Raw genomic sequence first — 26734 nt, 5'->3', positions numbered from 1 at the left:
ATCCCATCTGGGACTTGGATTTTCCGAATTCCCAGTGTGTTTAATTGTCATACCTTTCATTTAATTCATTTAATATGTGTTAATTATTCTCTCACATTCGCTCACTTTAGTGGTTGGTTGGCCACATCATTCACAGAAATACGGGCAACTGGATTTCAATGATGCTCTCAATGTGACTGCAAGATGTAGTTATCAGCTATGCTGTCAGTCGCTTTTTTGACTCTGTGGCTGCATGTAGCAGCTCAACTGAAAGACCCACATTTCACCTTTGCTCACCATAGAGTCTCCAGTAGTTCAGTGGTTAGAGTATCCATACTAGATCACAGAGGGTCGTGGGTTCGAATCCCATCTGGGGCTTGGATTTTTCCGATTTCCCAGTGGGTTCAATTGTAATACCTTTCATTTAATGTGTTAATCATTCTCTCATATTTTATTGTAATTTTAAATACCAACATTGTTTTCAATCTGAGCATAAATCATACTAGGGAGTATGATTGATTGTGGAGGCAGTGTGGCCCAGTGGTTAGGGCGCTTGCCTTGAGATCCGGAGATCCCGGGTTCAAGACCTGCTCTGACCACTCGCTGAATTTGTTCCTGGTAGTCCCTGGTTCAGCTTCCCAGCTGCACTTGTAAATAGCCAACTGGTTTGCCCCCGGCCAGTTGGGATTCTTAACAGTTGTTGTTGTTGTGTTCTGTTGTTTCGTTGATTGTTTCATTGGCCCTGAAAAGCCCCTATGGGGAGCAGTCAATTAAGTATGTAATTTTTGTAATTGTAGTTGTACTACTATCATTAGACAGTCTGAGAATAAAATCTATTAAAGTGCCCCTGTGACCAAAAAATCAATTCATATTTTTCTTTGGATTTCAAAACTATGTTAACAAAACACTAAGTGACCCACGTTTTAAGCCTTGATTTCAAAAAGACACCTCTTTATTTTAACTGTAATTTTCCTATTTAATGGTCCGTCATTACTAACATTATGTTCTTGAGAGAGCTGGATCGAGGAGAAAATGACGTCAAAGGCTCACTAGTTTAAGAATGCAATACGTGTGTGCGCCGCAGAATTAATATGCAGCACGGGGGTTTTGGGCTTTCAGACTTTTAAACTCACGCTTTGCATATATAATAAGCTGCGTTCACACGCTGAAATTTCAAGCTAGTGAGCCTCTGACGTCACTTTTCTGAGGTCCAATCGGTCAGTTTTGAACGTGAGTAATGGCGAACCGTGAAATTCAAAACTTACACTCAAAGTAAACGGCCTTTGGATAAAAATCAAAGCTCAAAATTTTGCCAGTCAGGTGTTAAGCGAACACACTTTCAAAATCTGAAGGAAAAAAGGAAGTGGTTTTTTTGATCACAGGGGCACTTTAAGTCAAATGGTTGGGTTTTATATGGTTAAAACCCAACCCAAGCTCAAAAAAAACAACTACCATACATGTAGCTCACGAAAAAACAACCCAAACTCACAGGAAACTAGTTCATTACATTTTCATTTCTTGTTTAGATGAAAATGAGGATATGTCTCCATTGAAGAACAAGCAAGCAGTGCAAGAGAAGTGCAAGTTCTGGCCAGAATGCAAGAATGGAGACAGTTGTCCCTTCTATCACCCTACAGTGGCCTGCAGGTGGTTTACAAGAAACAATGGGGAGCTTAAGGAACCAAACCGGCAACGAGAACATCACAAATTTGCATATTATTTTAGTGGGCAAAAACAGTAGCTTTGCGCACCATGCATGAAATAACCAAATTTGAGGTTTTATGATGAACGTCAGCACTTGAGGATAAATTTTTATTTTCTCCTGTAAATTAAGCGCCGTTCCGACCAGTGTCACTTTTAGGAAATTACCACACCCTTGTCATATTAAAAAAGTTGAAGTAGTCGCAAACTGATTACAACGTAAATTTATATTTTGAGATGATGTTGTCGTTGTCGTTGCCATTGTCGTTGCTTGACCTCCCTCATGATTGGTCTTCTACTTGAGGAGCAGGGCTGGGAAGTAGTGAGAGCACTTGCCTTCCACCCTGCATTGAACATCATAATGGGATTGAGTTTGTTGGTTGTCTACCTCTGCTTAAAGAGGTTTTTCTTGGGGTACTCTGGTTTCCCCTGTCCTCAAAAGGCAATGTTTGATTTGAGTTAAATTGAATTGATTTCTAGGCACACTGTGCCCTCAATGTTAGTGCCCCAGTGCTAGAAGACTTGACGCTTAAATAAACTTTATTATCATTATCTCTGTTTGAATGAGTGTGAGTGTCAGACTTACTTACATGTAATATTTCTTGTGTTTTCAGTAAACTTACCTGGCAACTCACACACAAAGATATTCCAGGGAGTGAGCTCATTATTTGAGTGTCTACTTGTATGGGAGCTCCTTTCTGGTTAGAGGTCATTGTTGTACCCTTGTCTGCGGCAGATCCACACCAGTTTCCACCGTTTTACTGAAATCGATCAGAAACACGGGGGACTTCAGACAGTTGAAATCCAAAACTTCTGTGGGAGCCTGCCCTCAGACCCCCCTAGAAACTTTTTCCTTGTTTTGTAAACCGGTTATCATTTATAAATCTTAGATCCACCCCAGCTTGTAGTCACTGAACAGGGATATGGGTGTGGCCTCTATCATCCTTTGGCTCAGCTGAGGTTGTCATGATGGCGATGATGATGATGATGACATTTCTATCTCTTTGTTTTCAGATCTTTCCCTAAGTGTAGATTTGGAGAAACCTGTAGGTTTATTCATCCTCCTTGTAAATATGATGGAAGGTAAGGATAAGCAGTTACTCCTTGTTGCGACCTATCTCTTTCTCTATAATTTATTGCAGAGAGAATGGAAGACATTTGTGCAATAATTATGATTACACTGTATTTTTTATCATTCCCTCTGGTTCTTGCTTTATAATGTCGCTGAAATAAACTTTTGTAGAGAGAATATCTATGGTGTAGAATGTTGCCAAAAATAACCAGCATAAACCTACAACTGGACCTGTAGGAATACCGTTGAACTGAATGTAGAAGATAAACTATTGGCTTCAGTGTGCCCACATTGTCATTTAAACCCAAAACTGGGCAATTTCATGTTTTGCCTCCGAGAGAATATGAGAGATTAATAATCTGTTGTATCCTCTTGAAGCAACTTGAGCATTTGTGGAGCAGTTGCAAAGAAGCTGGAAATAAAAAGGAGCAATGATCATGCAACTGTGCTGCAAATGCATTGTACTCTCTAGTCAATAAGGGTTGAAACAGGAATTTCAGAAGTCCAAGAGAAATACTAGGGCCCAATTAGAAAAACCCCTCACATGATCAGAGCTCTGCATTTTCACCACAGCAAAAGGAATTTAGGAAACATTTGCATAAAAATAGAGCTAAATTCCATTCCTCAAGGATTAGATTGAGCACAAACATTGCTGCCATGATGTCACGTGTCGGGCTTCCTGTGACTTGACGAGCTCATCGTACACATGCTCAGGGGTTTTTTGTCTTTCTGTCGTTCTGTGGTTGTTGTTACTGTGTGTATATTTAGTTTCTTATTTCATATTACCTGTACTGTCATATTAGTTTCCATCTTCTCCAAGTGCTCAACAGACCTTTTCTTATTATTGGTAAATTTGACGATTGCTAATTTGTTGATTCCTATGTACATATCAACTATTATTGTTATTTTGATTTTTGATTTTTGACTTGTATAGTGCAAGTATCTATAATTATACATATTCAAGTGGGCTATTTACAAACTCGAAGTAACAAAATAACACTAATAATAATAGTGCCATAAAATGAAACAAAATAAAAATCATAAAATATAAATTATGTAAAATTAATACATATAATTTTTGTACAAAAATTGTTACGACTATTACTTGGCAAAAACTTAAGTGAATAAGTGGGTCTTGAGTTTCTTCTTAAATGACTTGATAGACATGTACTTTCTACAATAAATAAACTACATTTCCATTGTTGCAGTAACTGATTCTATTCTCACAGCACTTCACTTTCTTTTAGAACTTTCTAGTTTCATTATTCTGTATGACTGGAAAGTGTTTTGACTTTTTGCTATTTGTAACCTTAAAAAAATTAATAACCAGGATGCAAAGGTGCAATATTAATATAGGTGGCATTGATCCTTCCTGCTATATGATGATATTTGCCTGATGAGTGTGTTCATTTTTGCTTTATTTTATTCTCATTTTTAGGTGTGCTAATTCAGCCTGCCCTTATACACACAAACTAAGAAGTAAGCTACAAACATCTCCTGTATCATCTCCAGTTTCAGGTATGGTGTTCAGTTTTTCAGGACAGGTATCTTATGTCTGGAAAATCTCAGTCATTTCACTGTCGATGATCACCACAGATTTTCCCTGATTAGCAAAAAGAAATTGAAGGAATTTTGCACTTAATTAATTTTTAAGGCCAGACTGAAAAAAAGTGTAGACCATAATATTAAATTATTTTACAGAATGGCTCTCAAAGTCATTTAGTATTGTGTATTCTTAAATTAATTTCTGATTTGAATACAGTATTGATGTGCTGTTTTTGAATCTCAACAGGTTTCATGTTTCCTTCACCTAGTGTCCTCGTACCTTCTTCACCAAGTGTCCCACCCATCCCTTGCAAGTTTTATCCATCTTGTACCAAGGCGGACTGTCCATTTTATCACCCACAACCCAAGGTACAGTATTCTTCCAAGGTAGTGTCATGAAACCTCCAGATCTCTCATGTTAACTGTTACGTTAATATTTTTCTAAGTAATTAGATTGTGATTTATGTACAGTGTATTTGCATTATTTTCTTTTTTGTATTGTTTTGTTTCCATTCGTATAGGTGATCCGAAGTTGCCACTTTTCATGTGTTGTTTTTCGCTGTGTTTTCCTTGCAATGTCTATTCCAATAATACTAATAATATTATAGTATGAATTTAATCTGGGAGTGACCAACTCGAAAGCTTCAGCTATGTACTTTGTTATCTGCGTATATTTTTATGTTATTATGAAGTGTGGTAATTTTTATTGTTGGCTTTAGTAATAATAATTATTGTTTTGTTTTGTTTTTTTTTTTTTTACTATAATTGTTATTTACATGATTAAAAAAGGCAAACTTAATTAAAAATAAAAAAAGTAAGATTTTATCCTTTATCATAAAAGTTGTTTGTCTTACAGCCTTGCCGTTTTGGACTAAGCTGCACCAGACCAAACTGTTTGTTTAGCCATCCTGCAAAGCCCTCGTCATTAAAGTGGGTTTCTCCATCACTACACATAAGGTAAGCTGAAAACAACTTCCATCTCGTATTGTGCAGTGCAAAGTGAGTGTGAGGTGTAGGCTGCATTCTGTCATCAAGCAGCTGCAGTGGTCTTTGTAACAAACCATTTAACTTGATGCTTCAAGGCATACTTGGCCATTTTGTATTATTTTATTCTTTTTTTTTCTTTCAGTGAAAGAAGATTTGCTCTGTCAGAACAGAAGGTGACATCAATGCCTGTTTTATAGTGCCTGCTTAAATTAAGCTTTATTTTAATCGTGTATCAACAATGTGTTTTGTCCGTGCAACGTGATTGATTTGTTGGCAAGTGGTAAGATTTTATGGCATTGCTCAGTTGTTCTAAAACTGTGCAGATAATAGGAAGTTTTAATCTGGGTTGGTCAGTTTTGATTCATCTTAGTGATGAAAATATACTGTGATACTTGATCATAGCACGACCACTTGTTATCCTTTTAAAAATGGGCAAAACGTTCAGTCAATACCCGCTTTGGGATGTTTTATAGAATTAAGGTTAACTGTAGTATTGTGATGTTCACAATTCTGCAGAATTTCACTGTAACTCCAAATGCCAAACTGTTTGTCAGTCAATTGGAAAGTAGAATATCAGCCTTTTTGCCATGATAACCAAAGATGTACCTTCAAATTTCTTGGTCGATTTCAGTTTTTCGTATCAGTTTGGGATTATTTTCAACAGTTAATTGTTTTTCCAACCATAGTATGAAATGAACCAGGCTAATGCATGATTTCGGCTCAGTTATCGGCATCTTTTAGCTTTTGGCTTTGAAACTTTGATTGATGGAAGCCAAAATACAGCTTAGGTGTTGGTACTTGAAGGTACAGTAAGATTATGCAGAATTCCAGTAAGGTGTAGCTTGTTCTTCAGGATTACAAGTAATGATATGCTTGTTCAGATACTTTACAAAGTGTCCTATGAACCCATTGACTCCCAGGGGTTCCCCATTGACAATTAAAATCATCTGGCATTAGACAGAGTAAAGTACTAAGTATGGCCGTTTCAGACTGGTTTGGGAGTCAAAGGGTTAAGATTAAGACTTCATAGCAACTAGCAGTTTACAACCATTAAAAGTTAATTGTGCTTTTACGTATGTTTAGAACGGTTTTCAATTGAGTGTCGAAAGTAATTAACGAATTGCTTTGGTTTTGCATTTACTTCACTCAGTGATTGGTTCAAAGTTCTCACGCCATTTTTTCAACCAATCAGAAGTGAAACCAAAACCCATCGTGGCTCGCGCGTACACATTTTCCCGCGCTTTGTCGGCTATGTGTAATTACTTCGAGTTTTGATTGGTTGACTGGATTGTCTCCGTCCTTTTTGATTCCAGCCAAAGTAATTACTTTGGTTTTGGTTTTACAACACTTGATTGAAACTCGCTCTAGTACCAGGGTAATTAGAAAAGCTGTTAGTGATTGGAGTACATGTATTACCTGCCTGCGAGAGGCCGTTAAAGGCCATTTTATGTCATGTGTTACCGTGTAAATGCATGTTAACCCTTGCAATCCTTGATGTAAGGTTAGGGGAATACCTCCTTGTCCTGTTAGTTTATGTAACAGGATAAAGTTATGGATTAATATCCAAAGATCTCACTTCTGTGAAAAACAGTCATTCAAGATACATGCAGAGATCACCATAGTTAATTCATGGAGATGGTTATGAAACTGGACAAGTTCGTTTGTTTCATGTTCTTGTCCGTATTTTTGGCCTTGACCCTGCACAAAACACACCTTTTTTCGAGATAACCAATCAAATCCTTCCATTAAATTATGCACAACTAATTTTGCGAACCTGTGCAAAGCGAAAACAGAAGATTGTGCAGGGTCACGGTCAATTCAACATCGATTGCAACAACATTGTCCTCGCTTTTGAAAGTTCTAAGGTTTCATAACCAGTCCCTCGATTAACTATGATATCACCAATTACACCTTTTATGAATACAAATTAAATTGTGAGAAACTGACGGGAAATAGCTGTGGAAAAGAATGTGATTCCAAACTGAAGGTTGCATGAAAGTCGTTATTAAAAGGACTTTTAAAAATTCCAAGGACTGTAGGCTACATAGCAAAGTAAACCTATATCAAGCATTCAACTTTGTATCCTTGCAAGAAGTGGCTTTTAAATTAATTTTATTTTTAATGAACTTGTTGTACAGTATTGTGCCTTTTTGCTCCTTGAGATAGGTAAACTGGCAACAACCTTTTCTTGCAGTAAATGTTCTGTTGTACAATGTACATGGCATGCTTTTTATTTGTTCCTGTTGAGTATTGTAAGATGGTGATCAGTAAGATGAAAACAAATAATATATAATTTGATACTGCCGTTGGTTGGTTGGTTGTTTGATTGCATCCTGAAGTTCAACTTTTTTAGTACTTACCAGTGACAGCAATCGGTGTTCAATGTAGCCATCACTAATTGGACAATTAGTTAGGACAGTGCGTACTGATTCAAAGGGATTTTTTGCGCAGTTTATGAATATGCAGGAAAAGCAGATCTTAACAAGTGTCATTAAAATCCAAAAAGAAACTTGGGGGTAACCACACATTTTTCAAAGATAATTCATCAACAATATTTGTTTAAACGAAGGCTTTAAAATACAGAGCAATGTATGGCATTCTTTTCCAAACTGAAGCTTAAGTATCTCAGAAAAATGCATGGTTACCCCCCAGTTTTCCTTTTGGATACCAAGAGCACTTGCTAAGTTCTGCTTTCTATGCGTAGTTTTAAACCAGATAAAAAAATCCCTGCATTAGTAAGCACCACTGAGAGGAAACCCAAGTATCGCGGGATGTGCAGAATGAATGCGCAATAACAATAGTTGGCACTGTCCTACAGGGTCCCAAAGTGGGGGTCCCTGGAGCCCTGGATTTTTTTGCTGTGGAGCCCAGAGCCCAATCATTTCTCCGGTGTTTAGAGTACAGTCTACTTGTCAACAGTGGAGCCCGGAGCCTTAAAGTAGCTGCTATGGAGCCTTGGAGGCCCAGATCCCTGGAGCCCTAAACCCCTTTGGGACCCTGTAAAGACGTTTGGATAACGTTGCTACTGTTTTCTTGTCCCAAACGTCTTTTTCTTTCGTTTGATAAAACTTTCTTTCAAGTTGTTTTTCTACATGTATGCTACCTGAAACTGGAAAAACCAACTTTAATTTGATCTACTCCTGACTACACAATTATTACTTTGTGATTTGGAATAGTTCTATAGTTGAGGACAGTGCTGCAAAGTAGTTTGTGACCCAGTATTCAACTCATTACTCTTGTGTGTCAAAGACTACATGTTTTAACGGTTTGAGATTGTGAAAGGAAAACTTGGAAAATTCAAGCTTGCATGGGATTTAAACCCATGACCTCTGTAATAACAGACAGCCACTCAGAAGTTTCAATTAATTCAAGATTGTGCATGGTCACAGTCAAGTTAATGTGAGGTGCATTGCCCTTGCTTTTGTAGTCTTCAGTGTTTCATAACTAGTCCATCTCTACGAACCATGCCAAAATCTAGCAGTTGTCAAAGTCTTTCAGGTTTGTGTACTAATCCTGCTTTTTTTCTTGAAATGTTGTCTGTCGTAAGACTATGTTGGTGTAGGAATTATAATTCCTTTTGACAAAAAATAGCCACTACAGGTCCTATGTAGAGGTGTGGCGTCAAGAACAATTAAAAAATTTATAAAGGTTGTAGTAGTCAATCAATAAAATGAACCAGTGTTTTGCCTGCACACAGTCACTCAAAGCTAGGTGGCTCAATAGAGAATAAATATTGCTAGTGCTAGTGCTAATCACCCTTACTTGCAGTAGAGGACTGAATTGTAAAGGGCGCAGCTCAGGACATCGTGCTGAAAGCATACAAGGGCGCCTCTGGCTGCCGTTATACAGTCCATGTTTGATGTCGGAGCACAGCACCACAGCTAGATGTCAATTAGCTGTGAGTCGATTTTGATGAGGGAGGAAAACCGGAGTACCCGGAGAAAAACCCTCGAGTCAGGTTGAGATCGACTGAAACTCAGCCCACATGCTGGCCGAGGCCAGAATTGAACCCCGGCTCGCAGTGGTGGGAGGCCGGATAGATAACCACTAAGCCACCCTGACTCCCACTGCACTAGGTGTTCATGCAGGAAGTTGCAGATGAAAACCCCAGTCTGACCAACACTTAAAATTAATAGCTGAGCAGAAACTGCATTCTTTGAGATTCTATATGCAAATGCAATAAGGACTTTAATCTTGCATTTAGCTCTCAGCATCTGTGGTCCACTTGGAATGAATCTTTGAAATAGTCTACGTACGGCTTGTGCAATTTTGAGAACTTTCAAAACATCACTCATACCTTCCTACATATGAGATTAATAACTACTGACAGTGGTCAAGTTCAAGGAGTGCAAGTGCTGAAACCAGTATAAAAGGCTTTTCTTTTAAGAATTTTTAAAAAATTAACAAGGGCAGTACTCATCCACCCTTTCTGTTTTTATTAAAAATAATAAATTATTATTATTATTATTGCTGTCGAAAGTTCCAAAATTATTAACAATGCTGCAGAAATGATATGTATCACTGGTGGATGCACTTTTTGACAATTCACGCTTTTCAACAATCCTTTGTTGGAATTAATTTTAGTCAATTGCTGGACTTGTTTGATCGACTTTGCAACAGTGTGCCCAATACCAGCATCTCAGACTAGAAAATTCAGTCTAGTAATTTGGTGTCTACAATATTGGATGACTAAAAAAGCCTATTGGTAAAATTTTTAACATTCTAGAATTATGTATACAATAAAAATAAACTATTTTAAGCTTCTTTTTTTAGTGGTTAATTTTGAAAGGTCATTCAATTTTATTTCCCATGTTTGTTCCGGTTTGTCCACACAAGGCTCCATGACTGGGTATCCTTTGTTTGTTGCTGTCACACAGTTATTGCTGACCACATGATGTATTTTCTTGTCCTGTTGAATGATGAACACAAATCAGAAAGCTAAAAATTTAATGTAAGATGTTGACAAGAACAAACTACATGTATACTTTTTTTTAACTCTCCCTGGATGTAACACTTTAACATACACACAAATTAAAAATACAAAATGTGAATGCTTTGTAATGATGTGCTGCAATTAACCCTTTCCTATGGAAAGTTGTGTTTCATTATTTTACCATTCATTTTGGTTGAGTTACATTGTAGCTTGGACCAACATACTGCATAAAATTCAATGTTGTTTTATCACATTGTAATTATTATAAGTTATCATTGTCTACTTGTCCGGTAAAAATTTGAAATCATAGCACTTTGCTTTCTGCCTGTGTTACTCTTACCTCAGTATATTTGAATTCTTGGTTTCCTTTTAATTCATGGCAGCCATAAAATGTTATTTTTGCACCACTGAAACTTTGACTGACATCCAGGCATGCCTCATCTTGTCTGAATTCATTTAACAATGTGTATTGAAAAGCCTGCAAACATATTAAATGGACAGAACTGATTTATTGAGTGATTGATCGATTGATTGATGCCTGACAACTGATTCCATTGGTTGGTTGATGTGCAAATGACTGACGATTGATTGATTGATTGATTGTACCAGTAACAATGGCAACAACCAGCGATTTTTTCAAAGAGTTGACCCCTGCTTAATAAAACTGCATTCCAAGTTACCTTCATTTTGGCCATTTCTGGAATTCTCAGGCTGTTGGAGAAGGAAAAAAACCGACCATGTGTTTTTGTACAAAGCCAGAACAGGGAAGATTTTGCGGCATTCAAACCTTTTTTTAGTTTGAGTTTGCCTTTATTACAAATAAGAAATGCAGATGAAACCTATACAAGTAAAATTAATTTTATTTTTTCGTTTGGGCCAAGGAAACAAACAACTTTTGTATCATTATGCAAGTTGTTATTATTTTGATCTCACAAACCACAATGTACCTGGTTTCCCATCATTCCATGACAAGACATTAGCCCAGGTTCTCCACCAGCCTTTCTTCCCATGGAGTCAATGCAAAGATTGGTGCTTGGGTTGCGAATCTGCGAAAGGAAGATGGTAATAATATCACGAATGCACGGTTATCTACACGAAATTGAACCTTAATTAATTAAACTTTGCCCACCAAGATTTTGCATTTGGACTAGAAATTAACCAGATCCATGCACAATTTTAACAATAACTTTATCACGAAGTGTACAGTTTAGTCTAAGATAAGGCAATCTACTATTTTATAAGGATACAGTAAGCCTTTGGACCAACATATTTATACTTGTCAGTTGCGTGTTGGTGATGTGTTGACCAATGCATTGGCTGACACATAGATCAACATATTTGTGGGATTGGATTCGTCACAACGACTCACAGAAATATGGGAATCAAAGAAATAAGATTAGAAGTTTTCATGAGTGCGCAAAACATTTGGCCATTTGCAAGCACAAATCCAGCAAGATGGCAGAGATGGAGCACTTTGCCTGAAGCCTCTAAAACTAGAGGAATGATGGGGTTTAAGTTTCTTAAGAAATTTTGGTGCTGCATCAGTGAGGAGTGAAACAAGAAAACTTTGGTTTCATTAAATGCATTGATGAACTTAAAGGTAAATATTAACTACAGCTGTACCTATGTAAGAAATATTTGTGAGCTGACATTTCCAGCAGAAAGAATTCACTTACCGGGCCATTAGCTCTCAATGGTTCATAGATTGATCTGACTGTATCATTGGCTACATTCTCCATGTACCACTTAAAGCTCTTACAATTAAGTTTCTTTCGCAGTGCAACTCGATCACTAATGTCACCAGGGTCAACATTTTTTAATTCAGGTTTCTTGTCATAAAGCCACTCTTTGTACTCATCCATCCAAACCTCAGCAACACGCTTAAAATTTACAAGAGTGGCATCAGCTTTTGGGTAAGAATAAGGAACATGGTGGCGATAGACGTGTCCAACACGAGAACAGGGGATGTTTTCAAGTTGACCACCACATTGCCAAAGCTGAAAAAAAAAGTAGCTTACAGGGTTAAGTTCCATGCAAGTGGGCACAACAACTCCTTCCTCTCAGTTGCTGTAAGAATTCAGCTAAGTAAGCTGACAAGTGACCTGATACTAAAAACTGGCTAAACAGGACTTTCTGGACAACAGCAAATGGCATGAACATGCCACTGCTGGGCTTGTTTAAAGCATGAAAGAACAAAAATTGATGAAATAGCGAAATGATGAAATGGGGAAACGGCAAAATGAATCTACAAATGTTAGCACAGGTTCCCCAAACTGACATGAAGTAATCACTGAATCAGTGAAAAAGAAAGCAACTGTACTTGAAAGTGAAAAATCTGAGCGAAATTTTGAATAAAAACGTCTCATTTTATGTTGAGGTTTTTTGCCTCCTGTGTGGTTTTTGTAAGGCTTTATACGCTTTTCAGTACATTTATGGTTTTCAGCCTCAGGTTAACATAGATACATAGGGAAAACACCGACGCTGAAAACGACAATTATTAAACTCAAGCTGAAAATTGCATAAGGCCTTACAAAAACCACACAGAAGGCAAGAAGCCTCACAATAAAACAAGGTAAGACATTTTTATTCAAAATTTCGATCATATTTTTTACTTTCAAGTACAGTTGGTTTTTTTTCACTGATTCAGTGATTAATTTGGGTCAGTTTGGGGAACCTGTGCTAACATAATGTGGATTCATTTTGCCATTATTTTCTCCATTTCGTCATTTCGCTATTTTGACCCTTCGCCTTTTCATGTTTTAAACATGCCCAACATGCCACAAAATTTCAACAACTCTCACAACACACATCAATAAACACAGCAAAATTAAAAGCCAATTTTGTAACTGTCACTAGAGAATACCAGTTACTGGTTTGTTCGCAATAAAATAGAGCAGTTTTCAATTGAGTGTCGAAAGTAATCAACGAATTGCTTTGGTTTTGCATTACTTCATTCAGTGATTGGTTCAAAGTTCTCACGCCATTTTTCAACCAATTTGAAGTGAAACCAAAACCAATCCTGGCTTGTGCTTTGTGTCATTTACATGTAATTCCTTCAAGTTTTGATTGGTTTACCGGATTGTCTCCGTCCTTTTTGATTGGCCAAAATAATTACTTTGGTTTTGGTTTTACAAGACTCGATTGAAACTCACTCTAACCAACAGTCATGAAAAAAGAAACAGGAGAGAATACCACTAATTGGTTAGTGCACAATAAAATAATTATATATATATTAAAACCGTAAAATCGTCTGCCGTCAGTCAGAGTAAAATCTATCAAGTCTCACTCCCAGGAGTCAATGGGTCAAGAAGACAACTGATACGTTTGTGACAATGGCAATTAACATTAATTTTGCCAACACCAACACAGTGATGGCAACATTTTGTCGATGTTAGAGCGACATCACCACAACAAAGGAAAGGATGTGAAATAGTGATGTAACTGCTCCCTTGGAAAGTCTCCTAAGTAAGCTGACATCGACACAAAAAAATTTAATTTCAAACCCGTCTTACTTTGAAAGATAGCTCATATTGTTCTCCTCCCCAAATAAACATCCCTGGGTCATATAGACCAAGCTCATGAAAAAATTCTCGGTTGATAGCAAACAGACCTCCTGCCATGACCGGGGACCTGCATTGAAATAAAAAGTGTAAGAGATGCTAGTCTGGTTTGAAGAATAACAAAATTAATGTAACTTACAAATGTTTCTTTCAAGACCTCACTTATGTCCAGAGATTATGCAAGCCCAATTTTGATATCCAATTAAGCCAAAGTGTCCTTTTAAGTGTAATGCCCCAATCACACCAAACCTTAACCATGTTTTGAACATGTTTGGGTAAGCACTGTTTCAAAGTGTTTTCTTATAAGTCATGTAAACTGATTTTTGTCAATTTAGCACGGATCAAAGCGTTTATTGAAACTCACCTGAATCTCATGCAAAAGCCTGTCCTACATTTTTCTATGACTGACTTTCATTTTGTGAAACCCTGTATAATGAGTGACTGCTCCAAAACACATGCTGACAAATTACAAAAGTTTCAAAATAGAGCAGGACAGATTATTACAAGGGCTGATTACTCTATTTTTTGATCATCAGCGGTACTAAATTCTCTAGAGTGGTCTAACTTGGAAGAAAGAGAGAAAAGGTACTTGTTAATTACGATGTTTAAACTATTCAATAAGTACTTGTCCGAGGTATCTTCAGAAGCATTTTCACAGAACCTCTGAACTTCACAATTATAACTTGAGGGGTTCAAACTATGACCTCCAATTACAGCTACCTAAAACGAAACGTTAAACATTTTTTCTCTTATCAAGGTGCAATGGCTTGAAACCAACTGTCAAATCAAATATGTGAGATAAAGAATCTTGCATGCTTTAAACGTGCAATATCCTAGGACACATTTTACGTTCCTAGGGCACATTTTAATTATTACTATTGTTTTTAATTATAGTTATAGATATACGATTGCTAGATAATTTTATAATTTTCAGCTCTAAATTATGTCTAGAGAGCTCCCCCACTTTTTTTACTACAGTGTTGTTTCCCCTAAACCTCTCCCCCTTCCTTCCCTGAAACTTCCATGATTCACACCAAAACCAACCCCCCCCCCCCCCCCCCCCCCACTTTTAAATGTACTCCTACTATTTTGGGTAGCCAATCAGAGAGTGCCTTCATTTGCTATCCACTGTTTTAGTATGTAGTACTAAAAACTACATTGAAGCAGTATGGCAAAAATGTATATGAAACCACGGCGTAAAAAAGTAGAAAATGTGAAATCATACTTGACTTCTTGAGTGGGATCTTTCCTTCTTTTCATATCCTCAGCACGCACAGGCCTTTCTTTATAATCAAATCTCCAGTTAAAAGTTCCTCTTATATATGGATCCATGGGTTTGTATTCAAAGGTATTATGATCAATAAAGTCAATGGTTGGGCACACTGCTGTTCGGTGATCTAATGCAATTCTTTCCAGCAGAGGGGGTAACCAGCCAACATTAGCCTCGCAATGTGCATCAAGAAAGAGCACAACATCACCAACAGAATTTACAGCACCAATAGACCTTGCTTTGATGAGTCCAACTCTTTCTTTGGTCCGTACAATCTTTATTTTGCCCAGTTGTTTTGTGTAATCATCTAGTTTTTGTTTGAGAAAGTCTGCAGATTTGAAACATTACAAAGACTTTAATATTTCAACTTTTAATGACATACCAAATAAATATTTCTTATGAGACAGATTTGAAGGCCTATCTAATTACAAAATGTGCTGACATAATACCTGGCACTGAAAAACAAAAAAAAAACAGCATCCAGTATGTGGATGCTGGAATGGTGGGAGAGAAAAACACAAACTTGGGTTTCATCAAACAAGTTGATATGAAATAAATTAAGGTTACTGTCAACCTTCAGGGTTGCCTTTTGGAAAATCACTCTTCCTTGCATTTGTTTTTAAAGAAACCCAAGGAACCTAGTATGTACCACTGGAAAGCTAATAAAATGTATTTGAAAAGGCCTTTAAATTTCACAATTTTTATTTCAAAAAGTGAGCACAAGCACTCAAACGCGAATCTGTCCTAGTCTGCTCCGCTGAATCAACAACCCTTGCATTACCACAGACATCCAAACAAACTACACCATATCAATCCAGAGATAATAAGCTAACAAAGTGTGTGAGGCTTTTTCCATATTCTAGTGTTAACTAACACAAGGGTCATTAATTCAGAGAAGCAGACAAGGTCAGTTTTGCATTTGAGTACTTGCGCTCACTTTCAGAAATTAAAAAAACATGAAAGTTCACAGCATTTTCAAATACTACTATCATTCTTATTAGTTTTCCAGTCCATATTTCTCACACAGTTTCCAGTGGACTGCCTTCGCAACAGCTTCCACTGGACTGCCTTCGCAAGATCATTATTATTATTATTATTATTATTATTATTATTATTATTATTATTATTATTATTATTATTATTATTATTATTATTATTATTATTATTATTATTATTATTATTCCTCTCACAGCTACACTGTTTTTAAAAACCTGGTAATGTTCAATGAAGCATCAAGTCGCAACCCACATCCTTGGACATTCAGTGCATGTCTACTTACGAAAATTGGGGAGCAGAGAGGGTTGACGCAGTGGTGGGAGCACTCACCTTCCATTAATGGTGTCCAGTTTCACTTCCCATATTTGACGCCATATGTGGCTTGAGTTTGTTGGTTCTCTACTCTGCTCTGAAAGGGTACTCTGGTTTAACGACGCTGTAATGATTTTTACAAACTTAAGGCTTACAACTATTCCAGTTTACAAAGTAAGTCGCTTTGTACATCCATCACTGACCTTTATTGCTAAAGTCATCTACCATGACTATTTCTTCAAGCATGTGCGGAGGCGACCTGTTGAGGACACTGTGAACGGTGCGTAGCAATGTTGACCAGCCCTCATTGTGAAATACAATAACAACACTAGCTTTGGGGAGCTTCTTTGGGTATTTGCGGTCCTTGCACCTAAAATATAAAGAAAGCCCACAACAGAATCATAGAGTTAATTGAAAATAACTTGGGTAAGGGACAGATTTAGCATTGAATTTACACCAAATGGAAAACATTAGGCTGAAATTTGCATTTGCCAAACCTCAGGGAAACTTGTTTGATTTAAGCTTATTTGTGCTTATTTCCACCCAACGAGCAGAGCCTCCCTACAGCTCACCAGACAGTCAGGAAGAGAGGCTCTGCAGATATTGTGTCAAGTCTTTTAAGTCACCACAGCCCAAGTTTCTGGGCTAGTCACTCCAGTTAAACCAGCAGCATGCGCATCATATTTTTTGACAAAGGGAAGGTCAAAATCGAGCCTTCAGTGCAATCGAGGCTTGGCATACTCAATAAAGACTTTACACGGTTTCTGCAGAGTCCTTTCTCTCTCACCGAGTTAAGAAAGGCTCTGCTGGCAGGGTGGCTTATTTCAAGTAATTTCTCAAAAGAAAAAGATTGAGGTGATCCTCAACCTTTTCTGGACAATTTAAGCAATGTTGTCTCTTATAGACGCCTGGAAAATTCAGGCAGCCTCAATGGGATTTGAACCCATGATGTCTGTGATGCTGTTGTAATGTTCTACCAACTGAGCTATGAAGCCACACAGTTGTGACAAGTTCTAGGTTTTCTTTAATCTTTTGTCTTTTACCCACACTTCAAAATATACATTTCTTTCAATCAGGAGCCCGATAAATTGACCTGCTCCCAACTTCAATCTCTCATCTATAACCAAACAGGCATAATTAATCAAAATAGTTTGCAGATCTCAGAGGGTGTTACCAGTGTCGGCCATCTTGCTTCTGTAACTAATACTCTTCTGGATCATTATTCTTCATCTCTTCATCTTTGATTGGCCATTTTAGCAGGTCATATCTTGGAGCTATATTTTCCACACCATGAAAAATTTTGGCTTGAACAGCACTCTAACTTTTGAAAATGTAACTGCAGTGGACAGTACTCTTCTTGAGCATAATCAAGGGTACATAAAATTGCAGCAGCTCAATTGATCACCCTATGCTTTTCATTCAGGTAATGATGGAGATAAATTAAATTGAATTAAATAACTAAATATTAGTCAATACTTAACCCACTGAGTGAAACTTAACACATTTACTCTGTCTGACGCCAGACGATTTTACTTGCCGAATGGGGGCATCCTAAGGCATTTGAGGTGTCAATGGGTTAATTACTTAATTAATAAGTAATTAATTTTGGTAATGCTGGAGACTTCTTCATTAGTGGGGTGGGGGGAGGGGGTGAGAAGGGAATCATGTGCTAAGGCCACAGTTGTGAGGGGTCCTTGGCAAAGTCCATGATAAGTCCTTGAACTTGAAGACAGGAACTGGAAAGGATATAGTTTTGACAATAAGGGGGAGAGGGATTTGATTATACACATTAAGTTGTTTTGTAATGTCAGAGTGGCATACATCGCAGATAGTGATAAAAATAAATTAAAACCCAAGTAAAACTGACAACTATAGACCAGCTTCAAATTACCACCCACAATGTAAGTAAATTCTTGACAAAAAGATGAATTCAATATTATGATAATTAGCATAATACCATCTGGCTAATTAAGCTAATTAACATAGTGGATACTCCTCATTAATTTTTCAAAAGCATTAACCACAATGTTTAAGAAGAATACCCGGCCACTTATTTGCATATGAATGTTGCATATTGTTACATCCCCTCTTCTTCAAAGGATTCCGCTTCAAGAACATAACAGTGGCCGGGTATTCTGCAGTTACTCCAAACTTTGTGATGAAACAGAAAAAGAATAAATTATAATTTGAGTTGTCATTGATACTTACGCTGAATGTCTAGTGTCTCTAAGAGTTCGATCCAAAGAAATTTTATCACTAATAAATTGATTGAAGCCAAACTCCGCGTAAGCTCGATCTTTGTCAGCGTTATTTATTGGATCGGTTTGAACAGGTTCACCATTGGATCCTGGTCCTTTCGGCTGAATTTTTACTTTTTCCGGTGTCCAAAAGTCTTCAATGTTCATCATATCTCCGAGTTGCGGATGGAACTTCGCCACGTGTATGGGATCAAGACCATACTTCTGACAGCCATTTAAACCACAGTTTAGAAATAAATACATCATTGCGGTGGCAATCAAAACGGCTAGGCATTTACAAGTTCTTTTCAATGTGAATCTCATGATCAAACGTTCCTACAATGGCTCTTATGCAAGCAGGAAGGAGTAACGAAGACTCTGTGACAACTCTACTGGCCGGCTTGCGATGTCTATAGGTCGAAAATCCAGCTGAATAAATCTCACTCTGTCACGAGATCGATCGCCTCAAATTTGCAAGAAAACGGATTGAAAAATTGCATAGTGTATGTAACTGCAAGATTGTGTAGAGATTTTCTTGGCTCCACAGTGCTGTAAACTGTCATTTGATAGGTTCAAAGCGAAAACAAGACGACATTAAATTCCATTTGTTTTGTTGAAATCGTGTGGTACGGTCCACCACAACTAAAACCACAGAAAGCCACAGTGACAGGCAGAAAATAAGATTCGCTTTCAGTCGAGCAAACCAACTCACAACCCCAAATGAATCAAATTAAAAATGAGATGAAAACTGATATGCACAACAGCAACGTGGAGTACCATGGAAATTATGTGGTTATAAGACCCCAGATGAAACCGATGGAATTCCTCGTTGTATTCAGCATTCGGGAACACAAGTTGACGTCGTCTGCCTACTCTTTACTTGCGAAAAACTTCGGCAGTGACATATTAATTCGTTTTCGAAGAAATGCCAAAAAGAAATAAATTAAAAGAAAATGCAAAAATGCAAATTACCATTTCACCGTCTTCGAGTACGACTGTCCAGCAGTATGTACAATAATCATCAACTGCATCATATAAGGAACACAAGTTGCCTTATGTTGTAAGATCAGCGCATGGGGGAAAAGGGGGAGGGGGGAGGGGGATGAGGGGTGGGGTTGACCAAATTAAATGGAAAGTCCTTCATACAACAACCAAACCCCCTCTTTTGCAATGGCAACAATTACACAACCCCCTCTACTTTATCCAGCATTATATCTTAACACCCCTTATTCAAGGGCGGATATAGGTGGGGGAGGGGGGGGGGGGGTGCAGGAGGTGCGCACCCCTTAAGAAGACCTGCGGTTTTCTAATACAGCTGGTATTCTGCAAAACATAAAAACGACGCCAGTCAGCTGTGGCATTCCTTCGTGGTGCACCCCTCCTAAGAAAAATCTTGGATCCGCCTTGCTCTCTCTCTCTCTCTCTCTCTCTCTCTCTCTGTTCCCCCTTGGGTCTAAAATGCAGACCACGTACAAAAAAAAGGCCTCACCGTCTGCTGTCACCGTCTTCCTCATACATATGAAAGCAGAACACCTCAACAAGTTCAACCAAGGCATTCATAATGTTGTATTAGACAATCATCTTTATCTTTAGAAACAACAATTCAGCTTGCATACCATCACAAAAAGTACAATATATTTTATCTGTCACTTTTTCAGGCTTCTCGACGCAATAGAAATTTGCGCTCATCACTGCGAGACAACATGGTTTCATTTGATTTCATACCCGCAGTGCAATATATGATGTATTTCATATATATCTTTCAAACTTTAAAAAGTTTTTCGGTTCTTAGCCTGCGAGCAGTTCCCCGAACCCTAGTCCCTCGGAGAGCCTGCTCGCAGGCTAGTTGGTTCTCTATTCTACTCCGAGAGGTTTTATGCCGCTATAAATCTGATTTGAGTTTTAAAATAGGCCCCTTGCAGGACCATGTCACGTGATCTTGTCAATCATTAAAAATGGTTCTGGTACAAAATAGATGCCAGATGCGTGATGAAATATAGTACGAAGGTCAATTTTGAGGCAACTGACGTTTATGTGAGAGATTTTACAGTGACTTTAATGCTCAAAAAAATTACTATGAAAAGCACCTGCTGGATGGCAAAGCTTGCTTGATCAATATGAAGTGTCCCCAAGTAGTGCCGCAGCGCTAGAAGACTAGTAGGTTCTTTTTCATAAATATGTATCCAAATTCTTTCACTAAAATCATCTTCGGGAAAACAAAAACAAAAACAAATATCCCTCTTCAAAATTTGGCGGTTTCAGGTTACGCACAATGAGTGGTTTACACGTCACGTTTACTCGATTTAAGATACCGTATAGGTCACGCCCAATGGGTTGGGTTTACACACCGAGGTGAAAATTGTGTAAAGAGGAAAAGCTGGTGGACGAACAAAAGAAGCTAATTAGAGAGTTTTTGACCCCGTCCACCAACATGACATGGTGAAGAAACAGCCAGCCGCCGTTTTTCAAGTTCCAACAACTCGTCCGCAGATGGACAAAGATATCTCTCTTTAGAATTTAACTTAACGATAATTTTATCGGTATAGAAATTCGCTGATGTTACCTTTTGCTTAGCTTGTTCAAAACTCATCATCAACTTAAGATATCCAGGAAAAAACAAGCTACCGTGAGATAACCATTTAAACGTCTTTAAAACCGCAAAATAAAAATGAAGGGACAAGGGCCGTAGGGAGAAATGAAAGAGATCAGTTTCTTTTACGCAGAAAGAAATGAATTTCCCTTGGACCAAATGCAAGCTCAACTTTTGTGACAAGCGGTTTGCTTTCATCCAAGGTCAGTGAAAAATTTCTCAAAATCAACGCAATTACAGCTTTCATTTCAACCACGGCTAGAGGCTGGCCAGCACATCGTCTACTGCCGCCACCAAAAGGAAGGAAGGAAAAGGTGTGAACCGCCATCTTGTCATCCCAGCGTGTTGGATCGAACTGTTCCGGATTATCCCACAGATCGCCCGAATGATGGAGTACGTACGAGTCCAGGAACATTACAGAGCCTTTAGGAATGTGAAATCCTATGGAAAGACCAAAAATAGGATAAAGACATGATGTATAATAGGTCCATTTGTCAAGAAATATCAGTGGGAAAAATCACGAAAACTATCTCGAGCGCGTTAAATGGAGAGCTTTGAAATATGCGTTTTCATTAACATTCAGGGACTCTTCGTGTAGACTGAAAGTGCTTGATTGGACTAGCTTTGAGTCAAGAATTGCTTAAATGTTACAATACTATGCAAGGCCGACTGTCGGCCGACTGCCGACTGCCGACTGCCGACAGTCGGCCGACAGGTTTTTTGGGTAGCTCTTCTTCACAATTACCCAGGTTACTGCTCCTATACTTTTTCGAATGGGTTCTGCGAACTCAGTTCCCCTTTGTTCCTATTAATTAAAGAACAGGCAGAGTTACACGTTAAGTTTAATCGAAGGAAAAAGGAAAAGGAAAGGAACTTTATTTAAGCCGGTGGCTAATCTTCTAGCGCTGCACGAATTGGGGAGACTGTAAATTGCAAGAGAATCTCTTCAAATTGAAATTAACAAATTAACGCAAATCAGGGGTTATATTCTTGTGTGCCTCACAAGTACGCCATTTATTTACTTTTGTTTATCGTTTTTATTGTTGTTTCCTTCATTTCGTTGCCATGTAGTCTTGTTATAATGTAGTTTAGACGATAAAAAATCCGAACTGGGATGTTGTCATGCAAATTCGTTCCCACTCGCCAAACCCATAGCCCGCGAACGCAGACGTATTTCCGGCGGTCGTTTCTGCGTTCGCAGGCTACCAAACCCAACGATCGGCCTAATCAGTAACCCATTCACCCAACGCAAAGAAAAATACCACATTACCTCCTAATTCACTGTCTTGAGCTACTCCTCTGGAAAAACCAGTCAATGCAGGAATGAGTCGCTGTGATTCCTTTATACAATTCCCCACATAAATGAGTTCCTTATCCATATCTGCAGTCACAACATCAGAATCACCAAGTACTCGGTCAACTTCCTCTTGGGCTGTAGTTTGAATTTCAGGGTTTTGAGCTGGACAGAAAGAAACAAACGTTACTCTGTAACCTCCAAACTGTAAAAGCTCTACCCCATGACGATACTTAGAATGAGACTTTCCTGCTCTGGAAACAGAACCTAATCCAAAAAACGTTGTGATTCAGAGCAATCAGTATTTAATCAGAAACACTTCGACGCCATCACAATGGTTTCACCAGTCGCGATTCTGTGATCGGTCAGCGACATGGTAACTGTAATGATCACTTCCGGTGATTGCGTTGCGTTACCTGTCAATCATGTAATTTCACGAGGCACGTTGTGAGTGTTGGAAATTAAAAAAAAAGAGGAGCAGAACAACACTGATTTTCGTGCGGCGATTCCCTTTAACTATTGCGAACGCTGCACTGGCGACGAGGATAAAACACACAAAAGAAACATTCCCAATTCAAAGCAAGTACAGTCGAGCCGACAAAACAGTAGAACCAAGACAAATCAAGTCAGGTTAAAAACCAGCATTCGAAGCAATGACAACTCTACCCCGCCCTTTTCCCTCGTTCGACCTTTCCAAAGACCACGGCGCACTTGGCACTCGATGGAAAAAGTACTTTTCAAGATTCCGAAATCTCATCGTGGCTCTAAATGTCACCAACAAGAAGCGACAGCGGGCCATTCTGTTGCATTACGCAGGCGAAGAAGTGAACGACATTGTTCAGTTGATTGTTGACACGATACCCGAAGCCTTGGCAGAAGGAGATGAAGATCCGCTCGAGAAATCACTTCACTCCTAAGAGTAACGTGGCTTATAAAGAGTACAAATTCAGGCAGGCCAAGCACGAATCAGGTGGAGACATTATAACCTACTACACCAGGCTGAAACATCTTGCACAAACTTGCGAAATCGCCGATACGGATCGCGAAATCAAAAGTCAAATCGTCCAACTGTGTTCGTCGACTAAACTACGTCGAAACGCTCCCGGAATACCATTCGCGAGACCCTGAGTGGAATCCAAGGAGCGTTGAACTTGAGTGATGACATCCTCGTCCACGGAAAAACACAGGAAGACCATGACCGGGCGTTTCGAGAAACCTTTACAGGCCTCACCCTCCACCGTGAAAAATGCGAGTTTTCACGAGACAGCGTCGAGTTCTTTGGTTATGTGTTCTTGGGTAAAGGTCTCACAGCTGACCCAAAGAAGGTCGAAGCGATCACCAACCTCCCACCGCCACCCTACGTTGCCAAAGTGCGAAGCCTTCTCGGTATGGCCAACTATTGTTCTAGATTCATCCCTGTGTATGCGACCCAAACGCAGCCCCTACGCGAGGTGACCCAGAGAGAAGACAGCCCTTAGGATTGGAGTCAAAAGCATGAAGACGGTCTTCAGCGGCTCAAAACAGCCCTTGCACAAGGCCCAGTGGCTGCCTACTTTGGTCCCGACAAGCACACCGAAATCAGCGTCGATGCCAGCCCTGTAGGACTTGGAGCCATCCTTGCCTAAACAGACCCCCCTACTGGTAGCAAGCACGTGGTTGCTTATGCAAGCAGATCTCTCACTCCTGTGGAGCAGTGCTACAGCCAAACCGAAAGTGAGGCTCTCGCTGTCGTTTGGGGGTGCGAATACTTCCACCTGTACATTTATGGCAAACCGGTGAATGTCATCACAGATCACAAGCCATTGCTATCGATATGCAACAGTCCCAAGTCACACCCATCAGCACGAATAGAGAGGTGGACTCTACGACTTCAGCCATACTAACTGACAGTCCTGTACGAGCACGGCAAAGGAAACCCGGTCGACTACATATCCAGACATCCTGAGAAGTCTACGCTACCTAGCGGTCGACAAGAACGCGTAGCCGAAGAGTTTGTTGACTACATCTCACAATCTTCTATACCCAGCGCACTCAGCCTCGAGGATATTGCAGAAGCAACCACCAAGGATCCAACTCTTCAGGCAGTTACCGATGCTGTGTGAACCAGCAACTGGTTCGAACCATCAAAGCGACTCGACATCAACCAGCATACATACAAGACGTTCGAAAAAGTCAAGGAAGCATTGACCCTTTGCAGCTCATCTGGCGTGATCCTGAGACACAGGCAAATCGTAGTCCCTGAAATCCTACAGCAGACAGTAATCGACCTCGCCCACGAAGGCCATCAAGGCACAGAGAAAACAAAGTCACTCCTGCGGGAAAAAGTATGGTTTCTGGGCATCAAATCAGGGAAGTGGAGAAGAAAGAAAAGTCATGTCTTGCGACTCAAGCGACAACCTTAGAAATCACGGGCGAGCCACTCAACTTGTCACCACTGCCAGAGGAACCCTGGCAACAGATTAGTGCTGATTTTAAGAAACTGTCGGGTGGAGGATACTTACTTGTCCTCAATGATGACTACTCTAGATACCCTATAGTGGAGTTCATGCCCTCAGTGTCTGCCACAAGACATTCGCAGAGTTCGCGTACCGTTCAATGGGAAGGAGTTTAAGTCCTTTGCGAAGAGCTCGGGATTTGACCACCGAAAGATAACCCCCAAATGGCCGCAAGCGAACAGAGAAGTAGAACGGTTCTTGGGCACAATCAAGAAGACGGTTGAAGAGGCTATTGTGGAGCACCGCCCCTGGAAACACGAGTTACACGATATGCTCCGTAACTACAGATCGACCCCACATTCTTCACCAGGCAAGCCGCCAGCCACAGTGTTATTCAACAGACCAGTGCGTATCAAAGTTCCCAATTAATGTGCCCAGTCCTTCAGGTGACCCAGCATCCATTAAGGACCGTGACCAACTGGCTAAGGCAAAGATGAGGACCTATGCCGACCGTAGAGTGTACGTGAAGCCGAGCAATATCGCAACAGGGGACAAGGTCCTAGTCAGGCGTAACCCCTCGCGCAGCAGCTCCGGAACCCCCTACAACTCCAAACCCTTTGTTGTCACGAACCGCAGGGGTACCATGATTACTGCTGAGAGCAAAGGGAGGAAGATCACCTGAAAGAAACTCATCCTTTTTTTAGAAGTTGAAGCCCGACGTCCAAGTTCGTAGTCATAGTCAAGTCATATGTGGGTTGAGTTTGTTGGTTCTCTACCCTGAACCCAGAGGTTTTCCCCTCTCCTCAAAAAACAGCATTTGATTTGATTTGAGTTGCTAATTTCAGTTTAAAGTGTCCCCAATTAGTGTTCCAGCGCTAGAAGACAAGACACTTAAATAAAGCTCCTTGCCTTTCCTTCTTTCTATACACAGTGGCCTTTGTCGTCCCATCGTCCTTCTCGTGCACGAAGTTGGCATTTGCCAAGGACACGTTTCATCAAGATTAGAAATTAAGAGATAGGGGCAGGGACCTAACTTCTGTTTACGGCACACTAGAAGGGTCATGTGGTTTACAATCCCGTGACAGATAATGAAATCAACCAATCCACTGATGAGGACGTTGAGATAGCGTCGAAATATTTCTGATTGAATGCTGATTGCCCTGTTGGTCATGAGAATTTAAGCCTGATACACCAAATAATCTTGGAGTAATTTTGGTCGAAAAGTTGGACAATCTCAAAAGAATGTCAGGGCTAATTAGCACTTTTGCCACCGAATAATTTGTCAGTTGTTGACAGCTAATATTTTCACTGATTATCATCAATTATAACCTACCCAAATGGAACAAAATCCAACACAGTTGAGACGTCACAGTTTCAAATCCACCAAACAAAAAAGTCAGAATTTCATCATGAACTTCAACATCAGTCAGTCTGTACTTGGATTCAGGATCTTGTGCACGCAGTAGCAGCGTCAACAAATCATTCCTGGCCTCATCATTACTCTTACGTTCTTGGATAATCTGATTGACGAAGTTGTCAAGTACACTTCGAAGTTGATGACCACAATGAGCTTTGAAAGGGTGCATCCATTCCCATAAATGTGGAATCAACAAAAAGGCACGATCCCCTAAAATTCTGACAAAGTAACCTAAAGCCTAGAGGAAATAACAAAAACATTGAACTTTAGTTCACAAAAATGAAGTACTAAAAGGTGGATGAGTTTTCCTACCAGCAGAGGTCTCTCACTGCAAGAATATAATGAGAGGAGGGAGAGAATAAGAAATGCTCTGGGGTCCAACAAAAGTCTATCTTTCCGCTCATTT

General features: G+C 39.3%; 3 protein-coding genes across 5 annotated transcripts in view; 1 reads left to right on the top strand and 2 right to left on the bottom strand.

Moving 5' to 3' along the window:
- The window catches only part of LOC137984740 (zinc finger CCCH domain-containing protein 14-like), a 91834-nt gene extending 86215 nt beyond the window's left edge, over positions 1-5619 (top strand). For both annotated transcript variants that reach the window (XM_068832001.1, XM_068832000.1), the window contains 6 exons: positions 1506-1626; positions 2695-2763; positions 4191-4270; positions 4545-4666; positions 5154-5254; positions 5427-5619. In XM_068832001.1, the coding sequence (XP_068688102.1) occupies positions 1506-1626; positions 2695-2763; positions 4191-4270; positions 4545-4666; positions 5154-5254; positions 5427-5481 (548 nt within the window). In that variant the 3' untranslated portion in view covers positions 5482-5619. The remainder of the gene's footprint in view (positions 1-1505; positions 1627-2694; positions 2764-4190; positions 4271-4544; positions 4667-5153; positions 5255-5426) is intronic.
- A 2764-nt stretch (positions 5620-8383) lies between these two features.
- Positions 8384-19574, bottom strand: LOC137984741 (polypeptide N-acetylgalactosaminyltransferase 1-like). The gene is made up of 8 exons (XM_068832002.1): positions 18564-19574; positions 16559-16725; positions 15003-15375; positions 13730-13847; positions 11894-12214; positions 11165-11263; positions 10558-10695; positions 8384-10193 (listed from the first exon to the last, which is right to left on the bottom strand). The coding sequence occupies exons 1-8, from the start codon at positions 18914-18916 to the stop codon at positions 10035-10037; spliced, it is 1728 nt and encodes a 575-aa protein (XP_068688103.1). The 5' UTR covers positions 18917-19574; the 3' UTR covers positions 8384-10034.
- A 631-nt stretch (positions 19575-20205) lies between these two features.
- The window catches only part of LOC137984721 (cytochrome P450 4X1-like), a 9415-nt gene continuing 2886 nt past the window's right edge, over positions 20206-26734 (bottom strand). The window contains exons 3-5 of one of the 2 annotated variants that reach the window (XM_068831980.1): positions 26245-26566; positions 22453-22641; positions 20206-21623 (exon numbers count right to left, since the gene is read on the bottom strand). In XM_068831980.1, coding sequence (XP_068688081.1) covers positions 21298-21623; positions 22453-22641; positions 26245-26566 — 837 coding nt within the window. In that variant the 3' untranslated portion in view covers positions 20206-21297. The remainder of the gene's footprint in view (positions 21624-22452; positions 22642-26244; positions 26567-26734) is intronic. The other variant, XM_068831981.1, reaches the window with a different exon arrangement.

Source organism: Montipora foliosa, chromosome 14 (genome assembly GCF_036669935.1).
Source record: "Montipora foliosa isolate CH-2021 chromosome 14, ASM3666993v2, whole genome shotgun sequence".
Lineage (NCBI taxonomy): Eukaryota > Metazoa > Cnidaria > Anthozoa > Scleractinia > Acroporidae > Montipora > Montipora foliosa.
Note: the sequence above shows the minus strand (reverse complement) of the source record. Positions and strands in the feature narration are given on the sequence as shown.

What these genes read in the sequence shown, in the direction of transcription:
- LOC137984741 (XM_068832002.1), bottom strand. Translation starts at nt 18,916, where the DNA reads ATGAGATTCACATTGAAAAGAACTTGTAAATGCCTAGCCGTTTTGATT. An exon ending in AGATGACTTTAGCAATAAAG is followed by an intron (nt 15,376 to 16,558) that starts GTCAGTGATGGA and finishes TCAAATCTGCAG; the next exon opens with ACTTTCTCAAACAAAAACTA. An exon ending in AATATGAGCTATCTTTCAAA is followed by an intron (nt 12,215 to 13,729) that starts GTAAGACGGGTT and finishes TTTTTTTTTCAG; the next exon opens with CTTTGGCAATGTGGTGGTCA.